At 42.9% G+C, this 24,237-nt stretch overlaps 1 protein-coding gene across 1 annotated transcript in view; it reads left to right on the forward strand.

Annotated features, from left to right (window-relative positions):
• The window catches only part of NTSR1 (neurotensin receptor 1), a 200,347-nt gene extending 177,101 nt beyond the window's left edge, over nucleotides 1-23,246 (forward strand). Inside the window, exons 3-4 of the mRNA XM_044299243.1 lie at nucleotides 19,629-19,719; nucleotides 22,994-23,246. Coding sequence (XP_044155178.1) covers nucleotides 19,629-19,719; nucleotides 22,994-23,246 — 344 coding nt within the window. The remainder of the gene's footprint in view (nucleotides 1-19,628; nucleotides 19,720-22,993) is intronic.
• Nucleotides 23,247-24,237: the final 991 nt, after the last annotated feature.

Consider the following 24,237-nt stretch of genomic DNA (forward strand, 5'->3'; position numbering starts at 1 on the left):
ACATGCGACAGGCTGCTAATGCGACGTGACAGTCGCAAAAAATCCATTCGAGATGGATTTTTCTGCGACTGTCGCAGTCGTAGCATGTCGCATGTCACAGTGCGACACCATAGACTATCATTATATAAAATGTCGCGCGACACATGTCGTCATGTAGACCTAGCCTAAGGCCTCATGCACACGACAGTATTTTTTCACTGTCCGCAAAACGGGGTTCCGTTGGTCCGTGATCCGTGACCGTTTTTTCGTCCGTGGGTCTTCCTTGTTTTTTGGAGGATCCACGGACATTAAAAATGAAAAAAAAAATCTAAGTCAAGTTTGCCATTTAAATGATAGGAAAAAACGGACACGGATCACGGACACGGATCACGGACACGGATGACAATCTTGTGTGCATCCGTGATTTTCACGGACCCATTGACTTGAATGGGTCCGTGAACCGTTGGCCGTGAAAAAAATAGGACAGGTCATATTTTTTTCACGGCCAGGAAAAACGGATCACGGATGCGGCTGCCAAACGGTGCAGTTTCCGATTTTTCCACGGACCCATTGAAAGTCAATGGGTCCGCAAAAAAAACGGAAAACGGCACATCGGCCACGGATGCACACAACGGTCGTGTGCATGAGGCCTTAATCTGTACGTGCAGTGATCCATGGAGGAGGGGAGGTTAGAAGGAGTGGTAGTTGATATGCTGGTGGTATTACTCACATCTCCCTCTGGCGCTCCCTGGGGCCATGCAGTGACTGGAGGGCTCACCCTTCCTTCCCTTCATAATAGATGGTTTGGTGGGGTGCAAGGCAGGAGGGTCTGTGTAGAGGGCTAGCTGATAAAAGGTGGAGTGAATAACCAGGCCGCAGGTTGTAATAAATAAAGTCTTTCTTTACTGTAGTGAAGATGGGAGTAGTAGTACACACGGCAGCAAAACAGCACAATTCCAAGGTATATATCTGTGACAGTACAATTTTCTCCCAATAGCAGCATATGAACAACACAAACGATGATGGTTGTAGTACTCCCTCTGTCTCTAAAGACACTTTTCAGACTTTCAAATGAACTACAGGCCTGCAATACGTTTCCTTTTTAACTCCTGCAGTTCTCAAGCTGAGGAGAGTAGAACTAAGATACAGTTGGCCAGTCTCAAAGTGTGGGGTATGCTTTTACAATATTTCCTTCCACAACAGCAGCCTGAATAAGGTTATGGACCTTCTCAGCTCCTTCCCTCAGGGGTACTCTGATAGTAGATTTGCTTCCTTGGCAGCTGGAGTTTCTCTGAACTTGAGCGTATATAGCAGATGCTTTCATACACACATCTTTTCTTGCAATGCTCAGGCTAGACTCACTCACTAACCAGGGGGCAGACCCAGTCCATCTGCTGGTAACCTAAACAGTCTGCCAATCTGTTAGCTGTTAGGTTGCCCATACAGTGCTATTAACTGCATGTATATAATTAATCACATCATTTAGAAAGAATTTCCAACATTTTATAACTGGATAGGTCATTAGTATCTTATCGGTGGGGGTCCAACACCCAGGACCCCCGCCGATCAGCTGCTTGAGAAAGCACTGGTGCTCCTCTCAGCGCCCCAGTCATCTTCGTGCTCACCAAGCACAGCGCCATATATAGTACAGTGGCTGTGCTCAGTATCGCAGCTCAGTCCCATTCACTTCTGCGGGGCTGAGCTGCGCCTAGGCCATGTGACTGATGCTGAGAGAAGTCTGTGGCGTTCACAGGAGCACCGCTGCCTTCTCAAACAACTGTTTGGTGGGGGTCTCGGGTGTTGGACCCCACGGTTCAGATACTGATGACCTATCCAGAGGATAGTTACAAAAAACAAGATGGCTGCACACTATTATATATACACAAACAATAGAGCTAAGAAATGGGGGTCATTCTAGATAAAAGTGGTACAATACCGACTATCCAGAGGATAGGTCATCAATTATAAAGTCTCGGAAAACCCCTTTAAGTCAATAACATAGCAGTATAAAGTGATCCTTTGCAGTAGTCCTTCTGGGGTACTGAATATGTACTGAATACTGTATATTTGTGTCCAAATGAGCATTCCCTTTAAGACAGTCAGTGTTAAAAAAAAAAAGCTGAACGTTTACTAGTTCGTGATAGTCATGTTGTTGGCTCATTCTTGATAGATTGTCTTGAGAAGATAAACAGCAGACACATTGAATAAATGCTTTTTGTGATTTGATACAGAAGCCAGAGATCACAGACTGATTATTTCATATTTTGATGGGAAGGTTAAAACTTTCAGCAATGTCTCATCGAAGGTGATGAGCAGAGACTGCGCCAGGCCGATAGCTGAGCGGTCCAATTGACTAGAAAGAATCCAGTCCTTTGTAACAAGGGGGAATCAAGACATTTTGTTATGTTACAGATTCCCATAAACTATGATTAAACAAGGGTGTAACATCTACAGTAGTGCTTGAAACTTTGTGAACTCTTCCGAATTTTCTAGATTTCGGTGTAAATTTGACCTAAAACTACATCAGATTTTCATAAAAGTAGATAAAGAAAACCAAATCCAACTACTGTGTCAAAAATATTAGACTTCATAATTTATTTGAGGAAAATGATCCAATATCACATGTCTGTAAGTGGCAAAAGTATGTGACCCCCTTGCTTTCAGTATCCTGTGTGATCCCCTTGTACAGTAATAACTGTAACTAAACATTTTCGGTAATTGTTGATTAGTCCTGCACATCGGTTGGGAGGAATTTTAGCCCTTTCCTCAATACAAAAGAGTTTAAACTCTGTTATCTTGGTGGGTTTCCTCCAATGAACTGCTAGTGCGGTATGCCAGACCTTGCAGTGGAATTATCTGTGACGTCACGGTGTTAGCAATAGGTGGGCCGAGGTAAATACAGTTCTGGTTACTCACGGTTATGTCGTCCCTGGGCAGGCTCGCATAAGTGAAAAGGAAAATGGCACAAGGATTCTTTGGGGCACATTCTGGTGTAAGGGACACTGGCCAGATGGTGGTTCGAGGTGTCCTTGGTGGTCTGTATTAATGTGCCAGTGGCAAGGTCCCTTGTAGTCGTGACGCCAGTACCTTTTGTATGGCGGTACAACCATTTACTGTTGTATTAATAGAGGGAACTTTACTGAAGATGACTTTTGATAACAGTATTTAAACAGTCTCAGTACAGAGATATACTGCTGCAAGTCCTCTGCTGACAGGTGCAAATGTCCCTCTCTAGATATGTATCAAGGAAATTGTAGCCTTACTGATAGAGGTCCTCAGGAATGGTCCTGGTGATCCTGGTTCAGGTTGGTGAAGTTGCCAACGGCTGGTAAATCCTTCACGGTGGAGTCCAAAGGTCCTAAGGCACTAATAAGATGTGTCCAATAACCCTTTGGGCCAATAACCCTTTGGGGGTCTCCTTTCGGTGGTATTCTCTGAATGAATAAGGCTACTTTCACACTTGCGGCAGTGTGATCCGGCGGGCAGTTCCGTCGTCGGAACTAGCCGCCGGATCCGCCGATCTGCTGCTGACTGAAAGCATTTGTGAGACGGATCCGGATGCGGATCCGTCTCACAAATGCATTGCAAGGACGGATCCGTCTCTCCGCTTGTCATGCGGACCGACGGATCCGTCCTGTACATTTTTTCACATTTTTACCGATCTGCGCAAGCCGTATCCGGCGCTAATACATTCCTATGGGAAAAAATGCCGGATCCGGCGTTCAGGCATGTCTTCAGTTTTTTTCGCCGGAGAGAAAACCGTAGCATGCTACGGTTTTCTCTTTTGCCTGATCAGTCAAAACGACTGAACTGAAGACATCCTGATGCATCCTGAACGGATTACTCTCCATTCAGAATGCATGGGGATAAAACTGATCAGTTCTTTTCCGGTATAGAGCCCCTGTGACGGAACTCTATGCCGGAAAAGAAAAACGCTAGTGTGAAAATACCCTAAAGCGCTTTAGCTCCGGGCTGAGATATGGCTGAGGGCTCAAGTTTACAGACACTTAGGGTACTTTCACACTTGCGTTGTTTGATTCCGGCAGGCAGTTCCGTTGCCTGAACTGACTGCCTGATCAGGCAAACTGTATGCAAACGGATGTCATTTTTTCTGACTGATCAGGCATTTTTCAGACTGATCCTGATCAGTCTGAAAAATGCCTGATCAGTCAGAAAAATGCATTGCAATCCCGGATTCGTTTTTCCAGTGTCATCAGGCAAAACGGATCCGTTTTTTTCCCTCATTTTTAAAGGTCTGCGCATGCGCAGACCGGAAGGACGGATCCGGCATTCCGGTATTTTGAATGCCGGATCCGGCACTAATACATTCCTATCGAAAAAAATGCCGGATCCGGCATTCAGGCAAGTCTTCAGTTTTTTTTGCCGGAGATAAAACCGTAGCATGCTACGGTTTTCTCTTTTGCCTGATCAGTCAAAACAACTGAACTGAAGACATCCTGATGCATCCTGAACGGATTGTTCTCCATTCAGAATGCATGGGGATATGCCTGATCAGTTCTTTTCCGGTATAGAGCCCCTGTGACGGAACTCTATGCTGGAAAAGAAAAACGCTAAGGGCTCTTTCACATCTGCGTTATAGTCTTCCGGCATAGAGTTCCGTCGTCGGGGCTCTATGCCGGAAGAATACCGATCAGGATTTTCCTAATGCATTCTGAATGGACAGTCCGTCCTTCAGGATACATCAGGATGTCTTCCGTTCCGGAACGGAACGTTTTTTGGCCGCAGCAAATAGCGCAGCATGCTGCGCTTATTGCTCCGGCCAAAAATCCGGAACACTTGCCGCAAGGCCGGATCCGGAATGAATGCCCATTGAAAGGCATTGATCCGGATCCGGCCTTAAGCTAAACGTCGTTTCGGCGCATTGCCGGATGCGACGTTTAGCTTTTTCTCAATGGTTACCATGGCTGCCGGGACGCTAAAGTCCTGGCAGCCATGGTAAAGTGCAGTGGGAGAGCGGGGAGCAGCATACTTACCATCCGTGCGGCTCCCGGGGCGCTCCAGAGTGACGTCAGGGCGCCCCAAGCGCATGGATGACGTGATCGCATGGACACGTCATCCATGCGCATGGGGCGCTCTGACGTCATTCTGGAGCGCCCCGGGAGCCGCACGGATGGTAAGTATGCTGCTCCCCCGCTCCCCACTACTACTATGACTTTAATAGCGTCCTGGGTGCCATAGTAGCACTGAAAGCATTTTGAAGACGGATCCGTCTTCAAATGCTTTCAGTACACTTGCGTTTTTCCGGATCCGGCGTGTAATTCCGGCAAGTGGAGTACACGCCGGATCCGGACAACGCAAGTGTGAAAGAGGCCTAATGTGAAAGTAGCCTTAACGCAACTGGTCTGGAACCTGACTGAACTAGCTAGGCCTGAGCTGGACTATATATATGGGAGGTGTTCTCCCCCTAGTGGTAAGCTCGGTGTAATTGAATTCTAATACACCTGTTAGCAGGGATTATGCATAAGGACACATTGCAGTATACAAACAGGCTATAAAAGGCATATAAAGTACAATACAACAACTTTTCAGTACCCACGAGGGTAGTGGGGTAGTGGGACGCTGCACTAGCTTCAAGTTCACAACAGATGTTAGTCAAGGATTGCAGAGGAAACAGATGGACACAAATATAACTTGTAGCAATGACCTAACTGATCTCACATGGGCAACAAGCTTGAAGGTTACAATGCTCTTACAAGAGGTAATTGGTTTAATGATTACAGTCTCACATGGGGCGACAAGCTTAAAGAGGTTGTCCAGGTTCAGAAATGAACCCAGAAATACCCCAGTTTTCACCCCTTCATTCCCCCTGATTTTAGCATCAAGCATTTCATGATCCAATGTGCACCCTTGCCCTGCGCTGTATAATGCAGGGCAAGGGCTTTATGTTTTTAACACTACTAGGCGGAGACTTCTGCCTAGCAGTATTGCCGTCTTAAAGGCTAGGGCAGCGCTAAAGCCCGGCCATTAGTGCCAGTGACATCACCAGGCTCACTGATGTGCGGTAGCCTCTGCATAGCTTTCTCCATGGAGAGGCTGGAATGTCACCGGATCTCCATGAAATGCTCCGATGCTCATATCAAGGGGGTCTGGAGTGGCGAAGATGGGGATATGTCCAGGTTCAGCTCTGAACCCGGACAACCCCTTTAAAGGTTACAACAGTCACAAAGATTGAACCATAAAGGTTACAACAGTCTCCCATAAAGGGCATAGTCTTAGTAATTGGCAAACAGTTTGGCAGACATGTAGTCTTTATAAGTGACAACAAGGTTACTCTCTTCTCTATCTTTGCACCCAACTTCTCTGGGCAGCAACACTCGGTCCTTGAGTCTTCCTCTGGTGGCAGTAATGAGGATGACTCTCCTGGTAGAACACTCTGCACACTTCAGCACAAGAGTTAATTGAGACCACAGATCCTCTTCATGCAGCACACCAACTCACTGTGCAAAGGCATCAATACAGGTCGCAGTATCCTTACTCACAACACACTTTAAATCAAAGCACTATATGCCAACTTCTGCATAATGTTTCTGGTTTCACACTGCCAGTAAGCTGGCTGGTCCTGGCTAACCTGGCACTAAGAGGTCTAATGACACTACATGGTCTGGAAGCAAGGAAATATGTTGTCTACTGCTGCTCCAGCCCTATCTAGGTCCTGAGGTGGTGCATCAACTGATGAGTTCCACACACCTCCACTTTCTAGCTAACTGCCAGGCTGGTTTTTCCTTCCTCCAGCTGTGGCATTTCCCAGCTATTAAACCAATACTTCATACTGCATTTTATTGCACAATCAGTGTCCATGACCTACATTACACATATCTGCTATGCCCATCGACAGCTTTCTTTTGTGGCAGGTGGAGAAAATCTACAGATGTTCATAGCACCCATATAATGCAGAAAAGGCAGGGCCAAAGTTGTCAGTATTTATCAGTGGTTGACAGGGGAACTGTAGATGGGGGTATGTAAAGTCACCACTAACAGTGCCAAAGTGTCCACTATATACAGTGCTGCATGTAGAGTGCCACCTTAAGCATTGCCAGACTGCCCCATATACGCTGTCAAACTGCTCCAATAAGCAGGGATGGTATACAGAGCCCCTCATGACTAATGGCAATGAGTGCTCCCACATAAACGGTGCCTGTCACAGAGTGCACATTTCTCTCCTGGTCTTCAATTGTGTCCACCAAGCGTCCTGTGGATTAGTCAGTAACTGATCACTCCAGCCAAATGGACTCCAATTTTTATTGAAAGGAGTGGTGTGAGGATCGACTCTTGGACAACCCAGGAGGAGTTGTTGACATTTTTAGCAAACCTAAGCTGTACCCTTCTGTCTTTTTGGACCAACGGCCACAGGGAGCACAAACCCTTGGATGGATGCTGCATAAAATAAGTAAAATATGTAAAGGAGTGGATGATTGGACTTGTAGTTTAAAGTGACCTCATTTTGCTGTGAGTAAAGGCCAAGTTTTGGGCATTTCTGAACCTTTACCTGAGCCATGTGAAACTAACCAATCTGCCTGGTAAGACACTGCGCACAGAATACTGATGATTCTCTGCTACAACTAAGATGAATAGGTTTATAGATTGGGGGCAGGGATATTGAAAAAATGAGTGCAGCACTATACTACATGTCTCGTTAACATGCTAATAAGCTGTGTGTTTAATAAGCTCTGACATTATTATAGAGCAAAGGGCCAGGAAGACGGATGGATATTTATTTTTTCCTGCCAGCAAAGTTTGCAATTTCCGTTCAGGTCAAGCAATAAGATCAAGTACTTCTGTCTTAAAAAAGAGTAAATATATACAGTTGCAGCAGGGTTAGAGTTGTTCTAGCACTGAAATCTGTCAGATGTAGTTGAGTTGAATTTACCGTTTAGCACATGGCGAAATCTCGATAGTTTAAAGGGGCATTCACAACTTCTATATTGAAGGCATATCGCTAGGATATGCCCCCAATGTCTGAAAGGTGTGGGTCCCAAAGGTGGACCCTTGGAATGGAGCCCACAAAGTGCAGGAGGGTACACCGCTCATGTGCGGCAGCCCTCCAATCATTCCTATGTGAGCGCTGTAAATAGCCGAGCGGCTCGCTCGGTTATTTTCAGCAGTCCTATTGGAATGAATAGGAAGTGCACCACACAAGTGCGGCCACCACTCCATTCACATCTATGGAGCTTAGGGAAATAGCCAAGCCAGCGCTCGGCTATTTTCGGCGTTCTCACAGGAATAAATGGAGGGCGGCTGTGCATGCCAGCACTTTGCAGGTTCTGTTCTAAGTATAGCTATGGGTCCCAGAGATTAGACTCGCACCTATCGCAACTTAGACTTGTCCCATCTTAGACATTGGGGGCATATCGCTAAGATATGCCCCCGATGTCTAAGATGGGACAACCCCTTTAAAGGACATCTGTGAGCAGATTTGGACCTATGAAACTGGCTGACCTGTTACATGTGTGCTTGGCATCTGAAGGCACCTCTATTGGTTCTGTATGCATATGTGTCCACATTGCAGAGAAAAATGATGTTTTAATATATGCAAATGAGCCTCTAGGAGCAACGGGGGAGTTTCCATTACACCTAGAGGCTCTGCTCTCTCTGCAACTAGTGCGTCCTCTGCACTTTGATTGACAAGGCCAGGTGTAATGACTGTCTCACTGACTGGCGCTGTCAATCAATATGGACACATATGAACATGGGACCAGCACAGATGCCTTCAGCTGCCAAGTACACATGCAACAGGTCAGCCAGTGTCATAGGTACAAATCTGCTGACAGATTTAAGTTTTTATAATATTTAATACTATATGATAACTAGAGCAAGCCATTTTGGAGGTTGTGGAGACAGTCGCAAGAAAAAGTATGTGAACCCTTTGGAATGATATGATTTCTGCACAAATTGGTCATAAAATGTGATCTGATCTTTGTCTAAGTCACAACAATAGACAATTACAGTCTGCTTAAACTAATAACACACAAAGAATTAAATGTTACCATATTTTTATTGAACACACCATGTAAACATTCACAGTGCAGGTGGAAAAAGTATGTGAACCCCTAGACTAATGACATCTCCAAGAGCTAATTGGAGTGAGGTGTCAGCCAACTGGAGTCCAATCAATGAGATGAGATTGGAGGTGTTGGTTACAGCTGCCCTGCCTTATAAAAAAACACACACCAGTTCTGGGTTTGCTTTTCACAAGAAGCATTGCCTGATGTGAATGATGCCTCGCACAAAAGAGCTCTCAGAAGACCTACGATTAAGAATTGTTGACTTGCATAAAGCTGGAAAGGGTTAAAAAAGTATCTCCAAAAGCCTTGCTGTTCATCAGTCCATGGTAAGACAAATTGTCTATAAATGGAGAAAGTTCAGCACTGCTGCTACTCTCCCTAGGAGTGGCCACCCTGTAAAGATGACTGCAAGAGCACAGCGCAAACTGCTCAATGAGGTGAAAAAGAATCCTAGAGTGTCAGCTAAAGACTTACAAAAGTCTCTGGCATATGCTAACATCCCTGTTAGCGAATCTACGATATGTAAAACACTAAACAAGAATGGATTTCATGGGAGGATACCACAGAGGAAGGCACTGCTGTCCAAAAAAAACATTGCTGCACGTTTACAGTTTGCACAAGAGCACCTGGATGTTCCACAGCAGTACTGGCAAAATATTCTGTAGACAGATGAAACCAAAGTTGAGTAGTTTGGAAGAAACACACAACACTATGTGTGGAGAAAAAGAGGCACAGCACGCCAACATCAAAACCTCATCCCAACTGTGAAGTATGGTGGTTTGGGGCTGCTTTGATGCGTCAGGGCCTGGACAGATTGCTATCATCGAAGGAAAAATGAATTCCCAAGTTTATCAAGACATTTTGCAGGAGAACTTAAGGCCATCTGTCCACCAGCTGAAGCTCAACAGAGGATGGGTGTTGCAACAGGACAACGACCCAAAGCATAGAAGTAAATCAACAACAGAATGGCTTAAACAGAAGAAAATACGCCTTCTGGAGTGGCCCAGTCAGAGTCCTGACCTCAACCCGATTGAGATGCTGTGGCATGACCTCAAAAAAGCGTTTCATACCAGACATCCCAAGAATATTGCTGAACTGAAACAGTTCTGTAAAGAGGAATGGTCAAGAATTACTCCTGACCGTTGTGCACGTCTGATCTGCAACTACAGGAAACGTTTGGTTGAAGTTATTGCTGCCAAAGGAGGTTCAACCAGTTATTAAATCCAAGGGTTCACATACTTTTTCCACCTGCACTGTAAATGTTTACATGGTGTGTTCAATAAAAACATGGTAACATTTAATTCTTTGTGTGTTATTAGGTTAAGGCAGACTGTGATTGTCTATTGTTGTGACTTAGATGAAGATCAGATCACATTTTATGACCAATTTGTGCAGAAATCCATAAAATTCCAAAGGGTTCACATACTTTTTCTTGCAACTGTATTTTTGATCACCCACGCTGCATACCAGTATACACAGACACTTCTAGTGCTCTTCTGTAATGTCACTATGGTGCCAATAGTTAAAAACACCGACATGACAACTAGCATTCACCATGGCAGCTAGCAATGTAAATATCTCTTGTAGGGTTTTCTATTCATTTCAATAAAAGGAGCATTCAGGCATAAAGTCGCTATAATAACATGTTAAATAAGTTAATAACATGGTAAAATAAGGAAATTTGTAATATAGCGTTATAATATTATGCCCTCTGGCACAGATCTATATGTATGGTAATGAGAAATTACAGTTCTTGTCCTCTTTGCCATTTATAATCAGTCAATGAACATCAGCCAGGTACTCAATGGTACAAAAATGTTAAGATTTATGTATTTCATCCCAGTCAGGAAAGGGAGTGGATGTATAAAATATTCCGTTTTGTGCTATGTGTAATCAGAGTGAATTTTATCTAGATTTATGACATTGATGAAGATCAGGTCACTTTGTGAGTCAGAAGAATAGAGCATAGACTCTGAAGGATCCACAGATTGTGTTGTACCATGGAAGAGGAACATTGGGTCCTTAAACCTTTCTTGCTAATCTAATGTGATATTTTCTGAAGTCAGTTAAAGGGATAATGCAAATTTTTTCCAGAAAATAGATATAATCTAGAGCGTTAGCTATAGTTGAGACTGAGAGGTCAGCAATTTCTGTGACCCAGTTCATTCCAAAGCCATTGAGCAAATTTTAGTCCATGAAATTGCATGGATGGGGGTTGCTGTTGTATTGGTGTCTAAGGAAAAGATTTTGTAACTCCAGAGGTGAAAAGTGGTACTCCAAGCATACATGAAAATGTCAATAAACCATGAGAATGTACTTTGTTAAAAATTGTACTCCAGTGTTTTTTTAGGCTGAGTTCACGCTATCATGGTGGCTTCCCTTTATAACAGAAGCCATAGCGCTCCGCCTGATCCAATGTTTAATGGACCTTATTGACTTATGATGGGGTCCATCAGGTTCCATCGAAGTTTCCATCAATTTCATTAGCATACAGTGCTATTATCAGATCTGCCAAGACTGCCTACAGATGCTCTCAATGTAGACTCTGACAGCGAAGTGAAAACCCAATGTTTATAGGAATTAGTGAAAAAAAATATACAATTGTCGGCATCCAGCTTTCCCGGCAAGTCTGGAGACAGTCAATAATATGGAGCAGGGGACCAGTCACTTCCTAACTGGGCAGATTTTCATTACAGGATTCTGGAGAAGATAGGGTTACTGCCCTGGTTCCAAGGTCTAGGTGCATCCATAACCAAGTTACATAGTTAATACGGTTGAAAAAAGACACAAGTCCATCAAGTTCAACCAAGGGATAGGTGGAGACGAGAATCCCATAAGCATTAATGTTATTTACTTTTACAAATTCATCTAACCCCTTTTTAAAACTGTCCACTGTTCCTGCTGTGACCACGTCCTAAGGAAGTCTATTCCACAGCTTCACCGTTCTTACCATAAAGAAGCTTTCATGCTTCTGGAGACTGAACTTTTTCCTCTCCAATCGGAGGTAGAGCCCCCTTGTCATTTGAGGGCATTTTACATGGAACAGTACCCCTCTCGGTACAATGTAACCTAATCATAACAAAATTCATTTCTATGGGTGCAACTATGATCCAACCTAGGTCTTATACTGTCTGCTTGTTTTTATAGAACACTGTTGGGGCACATCAGCATTACGCACTCTATACGGGTCACAGATTGTGTGACACTATTTATAAGGGGAACTACTGTTAATGGCACTGGGTCTGCGGTGCTTTATGTTCAGGGGTCATAGTATGTGACATGACTGTATTGGGGGCACAGTGTATGTTGCTATTATATTCAGGGCACAGCATGTGGCGCTAAGAGAAGTTTGCGTTAGTATATAGGGTGTGGATGTGTTGATAAAGTGAGAAGCTGAAGACATCTGGGCAGCACAATCTGCAGAGACCAGTCATGGCAGGGAGAAGTCATCATGGAAAGAATAACTCCAGAGGTGACGTCACCTAACCATCTGATGAGTGTGGTAGTCAATCGTATGGTCTACAGAGTGATGATGTGTGGTATCATTTTCTTTCTTGAAACAAGAACTCCCAGCATATCTTTACATCCGTACAGGCCATAATAGGACCTGTAGTGTCACACTTTACATACTTATATGGCAAGGACTAACCTGACAATTCAAATAATATCTGTATTTCTTGGTTCTGGTGCTGTACATATGTACTGAGTTTGGTTCGGGTACTGTATCTATGTATCATGCTTGGTCCTGGTGCTGTATTTATGTACTATGCTTGGTTCTGCTGATGTATGTCTGTAATAGGCTTGGTTCTAGTGCTGTATTTATGTAATATGCTTGGTTCTGGTGCTGTATTTATGTACTGTAATTGGTCCTGGTGCTGTACATATGTACTGAGCTTGGTTCGGGTGCTGTATTTATGTATCATGCTCGGTCCTGATTATGTATTTATATAATAAGCTTGGTTCTGGTGCTGTGTATATGTATTGTGCTTGGTCCTGCTGATGTATTTATGTAATAAGCTTGGTTCTGGTGCTGTATTTATGTACTGTGCTTGGTTCTGGTGCTGTACATATGTACCGAGTTTGGTACGGGTACTGTATTTATGTATTGTGTTCGGTCCTGATTATGTATTTATATAATAAGCTTGGTGCTGGTGCTGTATTTATGTACTGTGCCTGGTTCTGGTGCAGTATTTATGTACTGTGCCTGGTGCTGGTGCTGTATTTATGTACTGTGCCTGGTTCTGGTGCAGTATTTATGTACTGTGCCTGGTGCTGGTGCTGTATTTATGTACTGTGCCTGGTTCTGGTGCAGTATTTATGTACTGTGCCTGGTTCTGGTGCTGTATTTATGTACTGTGCCTGGTTTTGGTGCAGTATTTATGTACTGTGCCTGGTTTTGGTGCAGTATTTATGTACTGTGCCTGGTTTTGGTGCAGTATTTATGTAATAAACTTGGTTTTGGTGCTGTATTTATGTAATAAACTTGGTTTTGGTGGTGTATTTATGTACTGCACTTGGTTGTGGTGCTGTAGTTATGTACCATGCCTGGTTCTGGTGCTGTATTGAGATACTGTGCTTGATTCTGGTGCAGTATTCATGTACTATGCTTGGTGCTACTGATGTGTTTATGGAATGAGCTTGATTTTGGTGTTGTATTTATTTACAATGCCTGGTTCTGTATTTATGTACTGTGCTTGGTCCTGCTGATGTGTTTATGGAATGAGCTTGGTTCTGGTGCTTTATTTATGTACTGTGCTTGGTTCTGGTGGTGTATTTATGTAATAAGCCTGGTTCTGGCGCTGTAGTTATGTACTGTATTTGATTCTGGTACTGTATTTTTGTACCCTGCCGTGCTGTATTTGTGTACTGTGCTTGACTCCTGTGCTGTATTTATATATTGAACTTGGTATATTACTTTGGTTGGGCATACACATCGTCCTCCATCAGGGCTATCCCAGGAGGTAACAGTCCGGTTGCCTCCCTGCAGAGAACGCCAGATCCCTGTACAGGGGTTATAGGGAGATTACCAGGGGAGTAATGAGGTTAGGGTTTATCCCAAAGCCAAACCAGTTAGTTGGCACAGTGGGTTCACCCCCGCTGATCAGTAACAGCTCCTCTTAATAATTATGGCGTATCTCATGCCAGTGGGGGATAGATTAAGACCAACGTGTATTATTCCAGTCTTAATAAATGGTCCCCCAATTAGGGAATTTTATAACACCCTGCACTACAAAAGTCCGGCTTCAAATAATTGCAAGATAGGGGATTTGCGACTTTTTTGGGTCACTTGCAACATTTGATAAATTTGGTGCAAAGTTCGCCAACATAGACTAAAGCAAAACTAACTTTGAAGGGGCTGTGTCACTCAGCAAATAGCATTTATTATGCAGAGAAAGTTGATACAAGTCACTTACTAATTTATTGTGATTATCTATATTGCTTTCTTTGCTGGCTTGATACATTTTTCCATCACTTTGTACACTGCTCGTTTCCATGGTTATGACCACCCTGCAATCCAGCAGCGATGGCCGTGCTTAGACATGAGATTAAAAAAAGTACCAGCTTATGTAAGCTCCCACGGTCCTGGCCACCAGAGAGGTCAGCGCTTTTTCCTATAGTGTGCAAGCGCGGCCACCCCTAATAGATTGCATGGTGGTCGTAACCTTGGAAACGAGCAGTGCATAATGTGATGGAAAAATGAATCGAGCCAAAGGAAGAAATGTATACAATAACAATACATTAGTAATTGCCTTGTATTAACTTTCTCCACATAATAAATGCCACATGTGGAAGTAACACAACCCCTTTAAATATTACCCTCGTGATAAATTTGCCCATTTAGAAAGTTGCAGAGTTATTTGATATGTAATATACTAAAGATTGGACAAGTCTTATTTTGAAAGTAGAATTTTCATTTATAGGGGCTATAAGAGGAATAGAAACATGGCTGGTTTTTTTTTCCCAAAAAACAGCGTCACACCCATCTATTGCATTGCAGCTCAGATCCGTTGTAGGGAATGATCTTGAGCTCCCACACCATACACAACCTTTGGACAAATGTGGCACTAGGCAGAAATTGCCATGTTTTCCTAACCTTTCCATTGGAAACTAAAATCACACATTCATATTTTTTTATCCACTAGGTTCCTTTGAATATCTGATTCTAACTGTCATATACAATGCATAAGACAATGCCGCGGGGTTACGAGAAGGTGGATTACTATGGGAAGCATCACAACTGGTTCATATTCTTAGCTTTCATAAGCAGCTGCTGGTTCTTTCCTGGGAGACACATCACTTTCTATCATTTGTTATTTTAGAAGCGTCTTTGTTTCAGCAACAACTGTGATTATGTAGTTTGCTCTCTCAGCACCACCTGGAACAATCTAACCCAGTGCTAAAACAGATGCAATTGAATCGCCATCTGTTCTGTTGATCATGGCGTCAACCTGTGCTCATTGCGATTCACATCCTTCATGGAAACCTAAAAAGCTGCTCTTAATATTATTGTAAACCCAGAAAAGTAGTCCAAGGTCAAATGTACAAGCAGCGGTGCAGCTGTAGAGGGAGCAACTGAGCCCTGGACCATATAACCTGATACCATTAAAGCTGGGGGAGGGAGCACAGCTTGAATTCTATTTTTGCATTGAAGTTTCAAGCTACAATTCTTTATTCTTCATTGTGCTATGGGACACAAACAGCAGAGGGCTCTGTGCACAGACAATATGTAGCACACTTGCTTTCAAAGAGTTTATGTACCATCGAGTCATCATGGTGATGCTCCATTGTGGTTTTTAGGCGTAACCCTCACAGTTGTGCTAATTTATGGTTGGTACTGTAGTCCCTAGTGTCCACTAGGTTCCAAATACTAGTACCTGTTGTCCACTGGGTTTTTAACCCTGCTGTCCAGTGGGTTCAGGACCCTAGTGCCTGGTATCCAGTGGGTTCAGGGCCCTAGTGCCTGGTATCCAGTGGGTTCAGGACCCTAGTCCTTAGTATCCAATGGGTTCAGGACCCTAGTGCCTGGTATCCAGTGGGTTCAGGACCCTAGTCCTTAGTATCCAGTGGGTTCAGGACCCTAGTGCCTGGTATCCAGTGGGTTCAGGACCCTAGTCCTTAGTATCCAGTGGGTTCAGAACTCTAGTGTCTGGTAGGTTTGTTGAACTTTCCTTTAACTTAACCTCGATGATCAGATGAAAAGAAATCTCACTCAGGAGACATGAAGGTGTCAGGCCATTTTACCATTAGGGCCCCTTTGCTGCTGCATTGGCTTCCCATGCACAATTTGTACCCATGATTGATTCTTCATCTACAACTTAAAATATATAAATGAGAAAACAGAAAGATTAAGACCATACATGGTGGATAGAAGACACAGCTGAGATTTCTAAGTACTTTTCTTTACCTTAGCGTTAGTAAATGAGAAAACATAAGATTAAGACCATGTATAGTGACTACAAGACACAATGAGATTTCTAAGTACTTTTCTCAACTTGTAATAAACTTGGTAATCAGCCACTGAGAACCCCCCACTGAGAGATTCATTCATCTCCTCCCCATTTAATAAACAGCTTATTACTTCAAAATGGAGTGTTCCCTTACGACAAAGACTCCTCGTCTTGGCAGTCTACATCCTTTGTAGCTTAAGGCTTTTAGTCCGCATAATAATTTCTCTTTTAAAAAGTCCATTCTTTCATGTCACTCTCAGAAAACCAATTTGTAGCTTTTTTTTTTTTTTTTTTATAAAGTTGGTTATGGATAAATTATTTCAGACATGAAGCAATTAACTCATGGAGGAGAACGGTGGCCCAGTGAGTGTGACATTAAATGCAGAGCAGAGCTAGAAATGAATAAGGGAGAACAAAAATCTTTTTAAACTTTCTGCTACTTCATGTTGCCCTTGGGACCCATTTGTCTTCATCTAGCAGCTACCCAAGACTTCTTGAGATGAATGAAGGGGTGACACCTAGCCAAAAGACAAAGACTTAGTTTGCAGGTGTCTATTGCAAACACATCATTGGATGAGCCTAAGGTCCACCACCCCTTTATCTCCTCTAACTCCAATACAAAATATGGACAGGGGGAATAGAAATGCAGCAGCAACTGAAGCACCAGGCGGCTGCTACTAAGGAAGATGAGATGATGGAACCTCATCCAGATTACAGTTCATCAATGTCATTGTTGAGAACAGTGGGACGCTAAATATACATGGTTTGCACAGAAATCAACTGTCTGAACATGCTCTTAGAAGATTAAAACAGTCTTCTGCCTCATAGGGGTCTTTTGGCTTTTTCTGGATCAACACTGAACAATATGGAAAGGTCTTCTTTCAGCCTATGTTACTGCCGTGGTTAGGAGGGAGAGGTAGAATAACATACCTTGAGACCTATACCTGTCAGATTGGGAAAAAACTAAAATTCAGTTGTTTTTATTTATTTATTTTTTTGCTAGGAAATTACGAAGTTACTGCCTCTTTAATACATCAAAACTAGATTTCAGGGGAAGAATATTGTGTTTCCTGTTTGATAAAGTTTTTTTTTTCTTAATCCCATCTGTATAATGTAGCTGTGTCTTGAATGTCACTATGATCTGACCCTTCCATCACTGCAGGCCTTAAGCCAGTCATGAGTCTGTGACTTGTAGATAAACAGCAGTCCCCAGCTAAACTCCACCTAATAGAAGGAGATGGAGACATGTGAGGAGTCAGATGTCCCAGACGTATCTTCACTCTTCATCTCACTGATCTTCAGTATTTCTTCTACAATCGCGAAAAAATTACATTTTCTCATGATCCAGTCTACCAACAAATCCCATACTGCAATAATTTGGTTTAAATCCAGCATAAACTGATTAAACTAACGCTTCACCCATGATAATCTCACTTTCATTCCTGATACTTATTTTTATATAAACGTTGTTTTTTTCTTTTTTTCTCCATCTGGTTTATGATACAGTATCGTTTAAAGACTCAGTATCAAGTCACAATGCAACGATGCAAGACATAGTTACATGATGAGATTCTGCAGCCACCACTAGATAGAGCGTAGGAGCTTACTGAATTCTGGGCATACTTTGAAACTAATCATAAAATAGTATGCACGAGTCCTCCTTTGGAACACACACTTTAAAGGGGAGCTCTATCGGGGTCCCATTTTAAAGAATATATTATGAAATTGCATAAATAGCAATTCAATGTACAGGTTGGGCCATTTATATGGATACACCTTAATAAAATGGGAATGGTTGGTGATATTTACTTCCTGTTTGTGGCACATTAGTAAGATGGGTGGTGACCATGGCGGCCATTTTGAAGTCGGCCATTTTGAATCCAACTTTAGTTTTTTCAATAGGAAGAGGGTCATGTGACACATCACACTTATTGGGAATTTCACAAGAAAAACAATGGTGTGCTTGGTTTTAACGTAAATTTGTTCTTTCATGAGTTATTTACAAGTTTCTCCCACTCTTTTCTCACCCTCTTCTCCCACTCTTCACACACTGATAGCAACACCGCAGGAGAAATGCTAGCACAGGCTTCCAGTATCCGTAGTTTCAGGTGCTGCACATCTCGTATCTTCACAGCATATGCTGTGCAGCACCTGAAACTACGGATACTGGAAGCCTGTGCTAGCATTTCTCCTGCGGTGTTGCTATCAGTGTGTGAAGAGTGGGAGAAGAGGGTTGCATTGACAATCCAACACAATGGGCAGCACATTGAACACATTTTATGAGTGGTCAGAAACTTGTAAATAACTCATGAAAGAATAAAGTTACAACCAAGTTAAAACCAAGCACACCATTGTTTTTCTTGTGAAATTCCAAATAAGTTTGATGTGTCACATGACCCTCTTCCTATTGAAAAAACAAAAGTTGGATTCAAAATGGCCGACTTCAAAATGGCCGCCATGGTCACCACCCATCTTGAAAAGTTTCCCCCCTCACATATACTAATGTGCCACAAACAGCAAGTTAATATCACCAACCATTCCCATTTTATTAAGGTGTATACATATAAATGGCCCACCCTGTACAGTGTTATCATTGGAATTTGCTGTATGGAGGATATTCAAGTGAATGGGGTTAAGTTGTAATAGCAGACACTGTCCATGAACCAAGAGTGGCGCTATTTCTGGAAATTAAATAAACCTTTTTCTAATGCCAGACAGACCCCTATAGTATTGACATAACTTGTAAATCAGCATTTTGCTTAGGACGCTACCATTGGTGACGCTACAGGTGTTTCCAAGTCACAACTAAGCTCCATAAGGCCAAAATACTTGATATTTGCTGTACATGGTATATAGATCCAATATGAAGTGGTTACCAGTTATTTGGTGGACCTTGCTAAAGGTATTACACTAAGGCCCAAGACCTTGAACCTCTGAGGGGCTCCTTAAAATATTGGGGGTGAGATGAGGGTATAAAAAAGTTCTACACATAGTAAGATCTTGGATTAGTATATACCTGATAGGTTTGGAAGAGGTTTCCTATTTTTTTACTCTTGACCAGGAGCAACTTGAGACTGAAGCATGTAAACCTCTACTGCCCTGGACAACCAGGGAGCATGCATTATCAGCTCATGAATGATCTAGGAAACTTAATTCAATTCTTATTTTTGTTCTCCAGGTGTGGTAGTAATTGCCTTTGTTGTCTGCTGGCTCCCATACCATGTGAGACGTCTCATGTTCTGCTACATACCAGACGAACTTTGGACAGAGTAAGTACAGCTACAATATTGCACCAAAGAGAACAACCATTAGTATAAGTGGACATTGTGGGACTGGTGACTGCAGGTGGGTGGATGCAGGGGCGTAGCTATAGGGGAAGCAGGGGAAGCGGCTGCTTTGGGGCCCTGACCCAAAAGGGGCCTATCCAGGAGGAGGACTAAAAGATTTTGTCAGGGCCCCCTCAACAGTATTACACAATAAATGATATACAGTGACAGTTTAGACACTGTAGGAAACGGATGGAACAGCTTCCAGGCCTGGTCTGAGAGAGTGATCTTTACTAGCCACAGGAATGGGGGTGGCATGAAAGGAAGAGGTCGCTAAAAAATTACTGGGAGAGGGGGCCCCATTCAAAAATTTGCTGTGGGGCCCAGTCATTTCTAGCTACGCCACTGGGTGGATAGATAGATAAAATAGGCCTGGGAGGGTTGGTCTTAGAGGTCTCAGGGTACATGTCCCTGTTGATGGTGCTACCCATAACTAAGTAGCCAAATAGGAAGTATCTAAGGAATATGAGTAGATCATAGGCTGTTCCATTATTACTCAATTATTCCAATCTTTGGTGGACATAGCCCCCTCTCTAGAACTTTCTAATGAAGTCAACTCCATCCCGTACACTGGCGGCAAACTAAATTATTTAGCAAGTCTACCAACATAAAAAGGCATAAAAAAAACTGTAGAGCAGTAGTGTCCTACCTGTGGCTCTCGAGCTAGAGACCTAGGGTTTGGATACCACTGGGTTTGGAGACCCCTGAATATCAAACCTTGGAGCACACTCTCTTCTAATATAAATCCTGCCAATTACAATTGTCCAAGACAAGATGCAAGGTCAAATATTGCAATCTACGAAGTGGAAACCAAACACATGGATGACAGCCAATGCTGGACTCCATCCTCCCCATATTGTGCATCTATTTATTAAATCTGTAAGTGCAATGAATATGACCTGGTAGCAGTTAAGAAGTGGACGCTCATTTAGGAAGAGCATTCCCACTTGTTACGTTGGCAGCTCGTGCGTGTTGCTGCCTCGCCGTGTCTATTAGGGTACAGATGCATGGCAATTTCGGGCATAACACATGTTGCACACCCAAGTATAGCAGTGTAGCAGGGCTGCCTCAAGAATGAATAGGGTTGAAGTGAGACTTGCATGTTTGCTGCCACTGTGACATGGACATTTTTTGGGATTCGCATGCGGTCATGGCAAACGTGTGAGTAGCTCTATGAACCCATTCATTCATTCCAGACTTGCCACACTGCAAAACTTGAGAGTGCAACACATGTTGCACCCAAGATCAGTTTGTAGGCGTACCCTTAGGAGCATTATTCATTGAACAACTACTATTCCCGTTTTTGCCTTTTTTATCACACCCCTCCTCCTCTTGCTCTGTGAGTAGCTCTATGGCTGCTTCGTTTTGCAAATTAGCTTCTGCTATGAGTGTTCTGAAACAAGTGGCGGATGTGCTGAGTATTTGGTGCAGAAAAAAACACATGCAGTTTTTGCAACAACATACCTGCATTTATGGTTCGTTTTCATCCAGTAAAGGGAAATACACAGCATACTTAAAGAGGACCTTTCACCACTCCTGACATGTCTGTTTTAATAGCTCCATGCATTCCCCAAGTACCAACAATTCTGGAGCATCTATTCTTATGTCTGTATGTTGTGCCATTCCTCTATTATTTCTACTAGAAGTAATGAATAATCGCTAGCCGTCTGCAGCAAGGGTACAGAGGGGAGGTAACGAGTTGGGGGGGGTGTACCTGCACAGTCTGAAAATGGCAGCACTGATTGGATAGAGTGAGTCTGTGCAGCCCCCCCAACTGGTTACCTACCCCTGTACCCTTACTGAAAGATAATAGCAATTCATTTATAACTTCTAATAGAAATACTAGAGGAATGGCACAACATACAGACATAAGAATAGATGCTCCAGAATTGCTATTACATGGAACATGCATGTAGATATTAAAACCGACATGTCAGCAGCAGTGAAAGGTCCTCTTTAAATTACCTTATTGTAGCTCTATTGTGTAATTATTGTAATTCAGTTTTCCTGTGCATTCTCTACACCACAAAAGCAGGTATGTTGTTGAAAAAACAGCATGCTTTTTTGGTGTTTTTTTTTTTCTTTCTTTTTTTGCTGTTCCAAATATGCAGCCAAGCCGCTATATGTGCCAGCACACTGTGCTGCTGACTTCATCTACTTGCCTGAGCAATAAGGTTCCCAGCATGCTAGCTACTTGTTAAGGGGTTTGTTCTCTGCAGTCTGCCCCTATGCTGACCTGTGCCTGTTTATCTTGATCCTCTGCTGCCAGCCCTGATCTAGACCTGTTTCTCGTGTGGCATGAACTCTACCAGCCCGACCTCGGCTTGTTTCTGACGACGAGTTTTGACTGAACCTTCTCTGACACCCATGGGTCCTCTGTCTACCATACCGGGACTACTCCAAGAGGTAGCAGCCTGGTAGCTCCCCTGTAGTGAAGTCCAGATCTCTGTACAGGGATTAAAGTGTGAATACCAGGGGACTTCCAGGAACTGCCCTTAGGTTTAGCCCAAAGTAAAACGAGTTGTTTGACACAGTGGTTACACACCCAATTATTACTGCGTTATTATTGTTGATGGGAGAGCAATGACACAGTAGTCAATATCATAAATATTGTAAGCAGTTGATCCCATGCCAAACATCTACTTAGATTTTAAATTCTTTAAATTGATAAGATACATTTTCTGTATTTTCTAACCACTTCATTGCTGGAAGACAACATAATCAGGAGCCTCTCAGCAATAAAGCTCATAAGTGTGATAGAAAACACCACTATTGTCTCAGCAAATTAGCAAATTTGGTTTCAATGCTGTCATACAGCCTGCATTCCATTGCTACCAACAGAAAGGTCCTGGGGCAAGCATATGGTATGGGCACATATTCCGCACCTCCAGCCCCTACCTACAGGAGAAGAGGCAGCCACACTTCTCTATTGCCTTCTCCACTAAAGCCAAAGGGGGTTATGGAAACAGCCAAGCCATGACTTTGTAGATATAACCAGCCTAGGTAGATGGGTAGGAGAGGCCCTGGAGCACATGCCCTGTTTGCAAATAAAACTTTTCCCATCTAGGATTTTCCCTGCAGAAGACCTTGGGTAAGTCTCTGTCTGCTCCCATAGACTTTAGATATTGGTAGATTCCAACACAATCAACAAGCCTTATGAAATAATCTGATCTACTAACAATGTTATATGCAGTAACCTCGTTTTTGTTATCTACAGTGAACTCCATGACTTCTACCACTACTTCTACATGTTGACCAACGTCCTCTTCTACGTCAGCTCCACCGTCAATCCAATACTCTACAACTTGGTATCTGCAAACTTTCGACAGATATTTGTCTCCACCCTCAGTTTTTTATGCCCACCATGGAGAAGAAAGAAAAAGCACCATGGTTTTACCAGGAAGTCTAACAGTATCTCTAGTACCAACCATACATTCTCCACCCAGATCACCAGGGAGACTCCATACTGATGGCAACGGAAAGACATCACCCAGAACTTTTATAACTAGACCTCATGTCATTATATTAAAGCCTGTGGTTCTCATTGTCAAGAGTATCTGGTACATATTTTGCCAATACATGCACTCAAGATATTAATCTTCATCAAAATGTGAACTCATGCCTCTCCAAATAATATATATTTAACACTTTGCGCAAAAAACTGTAACCAGCAGAACCCATGTTCTCATGAAAGTCCTCCAGAGATGCAAAACTTCTGAGTATGACACATTACAGAGGTTTTTAAGAGGAAAGATCTCCACCTAACAAATGTTCTACCGCTCTTTATAAAGATGGATGTTTTATTCTTCTCATTATCTGTTGTTGTTTCCATTTAGTTAGGGCCATTATTAATAGGGCAGATGCACCTATGAATGATCTCGCTCAATGAGGCACAAGATACAGACTATAGATAGTCTCCTCCTGATGGTGTGTACCAGCTTTACAGTCATTCAAAATGGTTGACATTATGAGAAAGAGACTGTCCAGTTATGCCATTGTTTCTGGGTGACAACCTATATCGTTGCCATTCCAGCTTTCCAAGACTTCCAGGTCAAATTTGCCCATGTATGCAGTGATATGGAATCTACAGCTTAAAGGGGTTGTTATACCAAGAATGAAGCTGGTCTGTGTCTTCTGGCAATCAAATGCAGGGAAAATGTTATATTACATGCTGACCACATAATACATGGATTACAGGTGATAGTCATGGTTCCTAATTCAAAATCTGTAACAAGGTCCCCTAACTATGACATGTCATTTATAGTAATAGTCTTTCATATGGGGCAGAAGGACCTTTGGATTCCCTCAGGATTTAGGGCTTGGGTAGGACTGCAACATTGGTACCTCCTATTTATGCCTCTGACGTGGAGGGGTCAGGTCCACCAAAGTGAGCTACTATTTGTCAATGTTTCCTGCTTAGAGGGAGTCTTAAGTTGAGAGCTCCCTCACCCCAAATACCCT

The sequence above is a fragment of the Bufo gargarizans genome, chromosome 6 (genome assembly GCF_014858855.1).
Source record: "Bufo gargarizans isolate SCDJY-AF-19 chromosome 6, ASM1485885v1, whole genome shotgun sequence".
Lineage (NCBI taxonomy): Eukaryota > Metazoa > Chordata > Amphibia > Anura > Bufonidae > Bufo > Bufo gargarizans.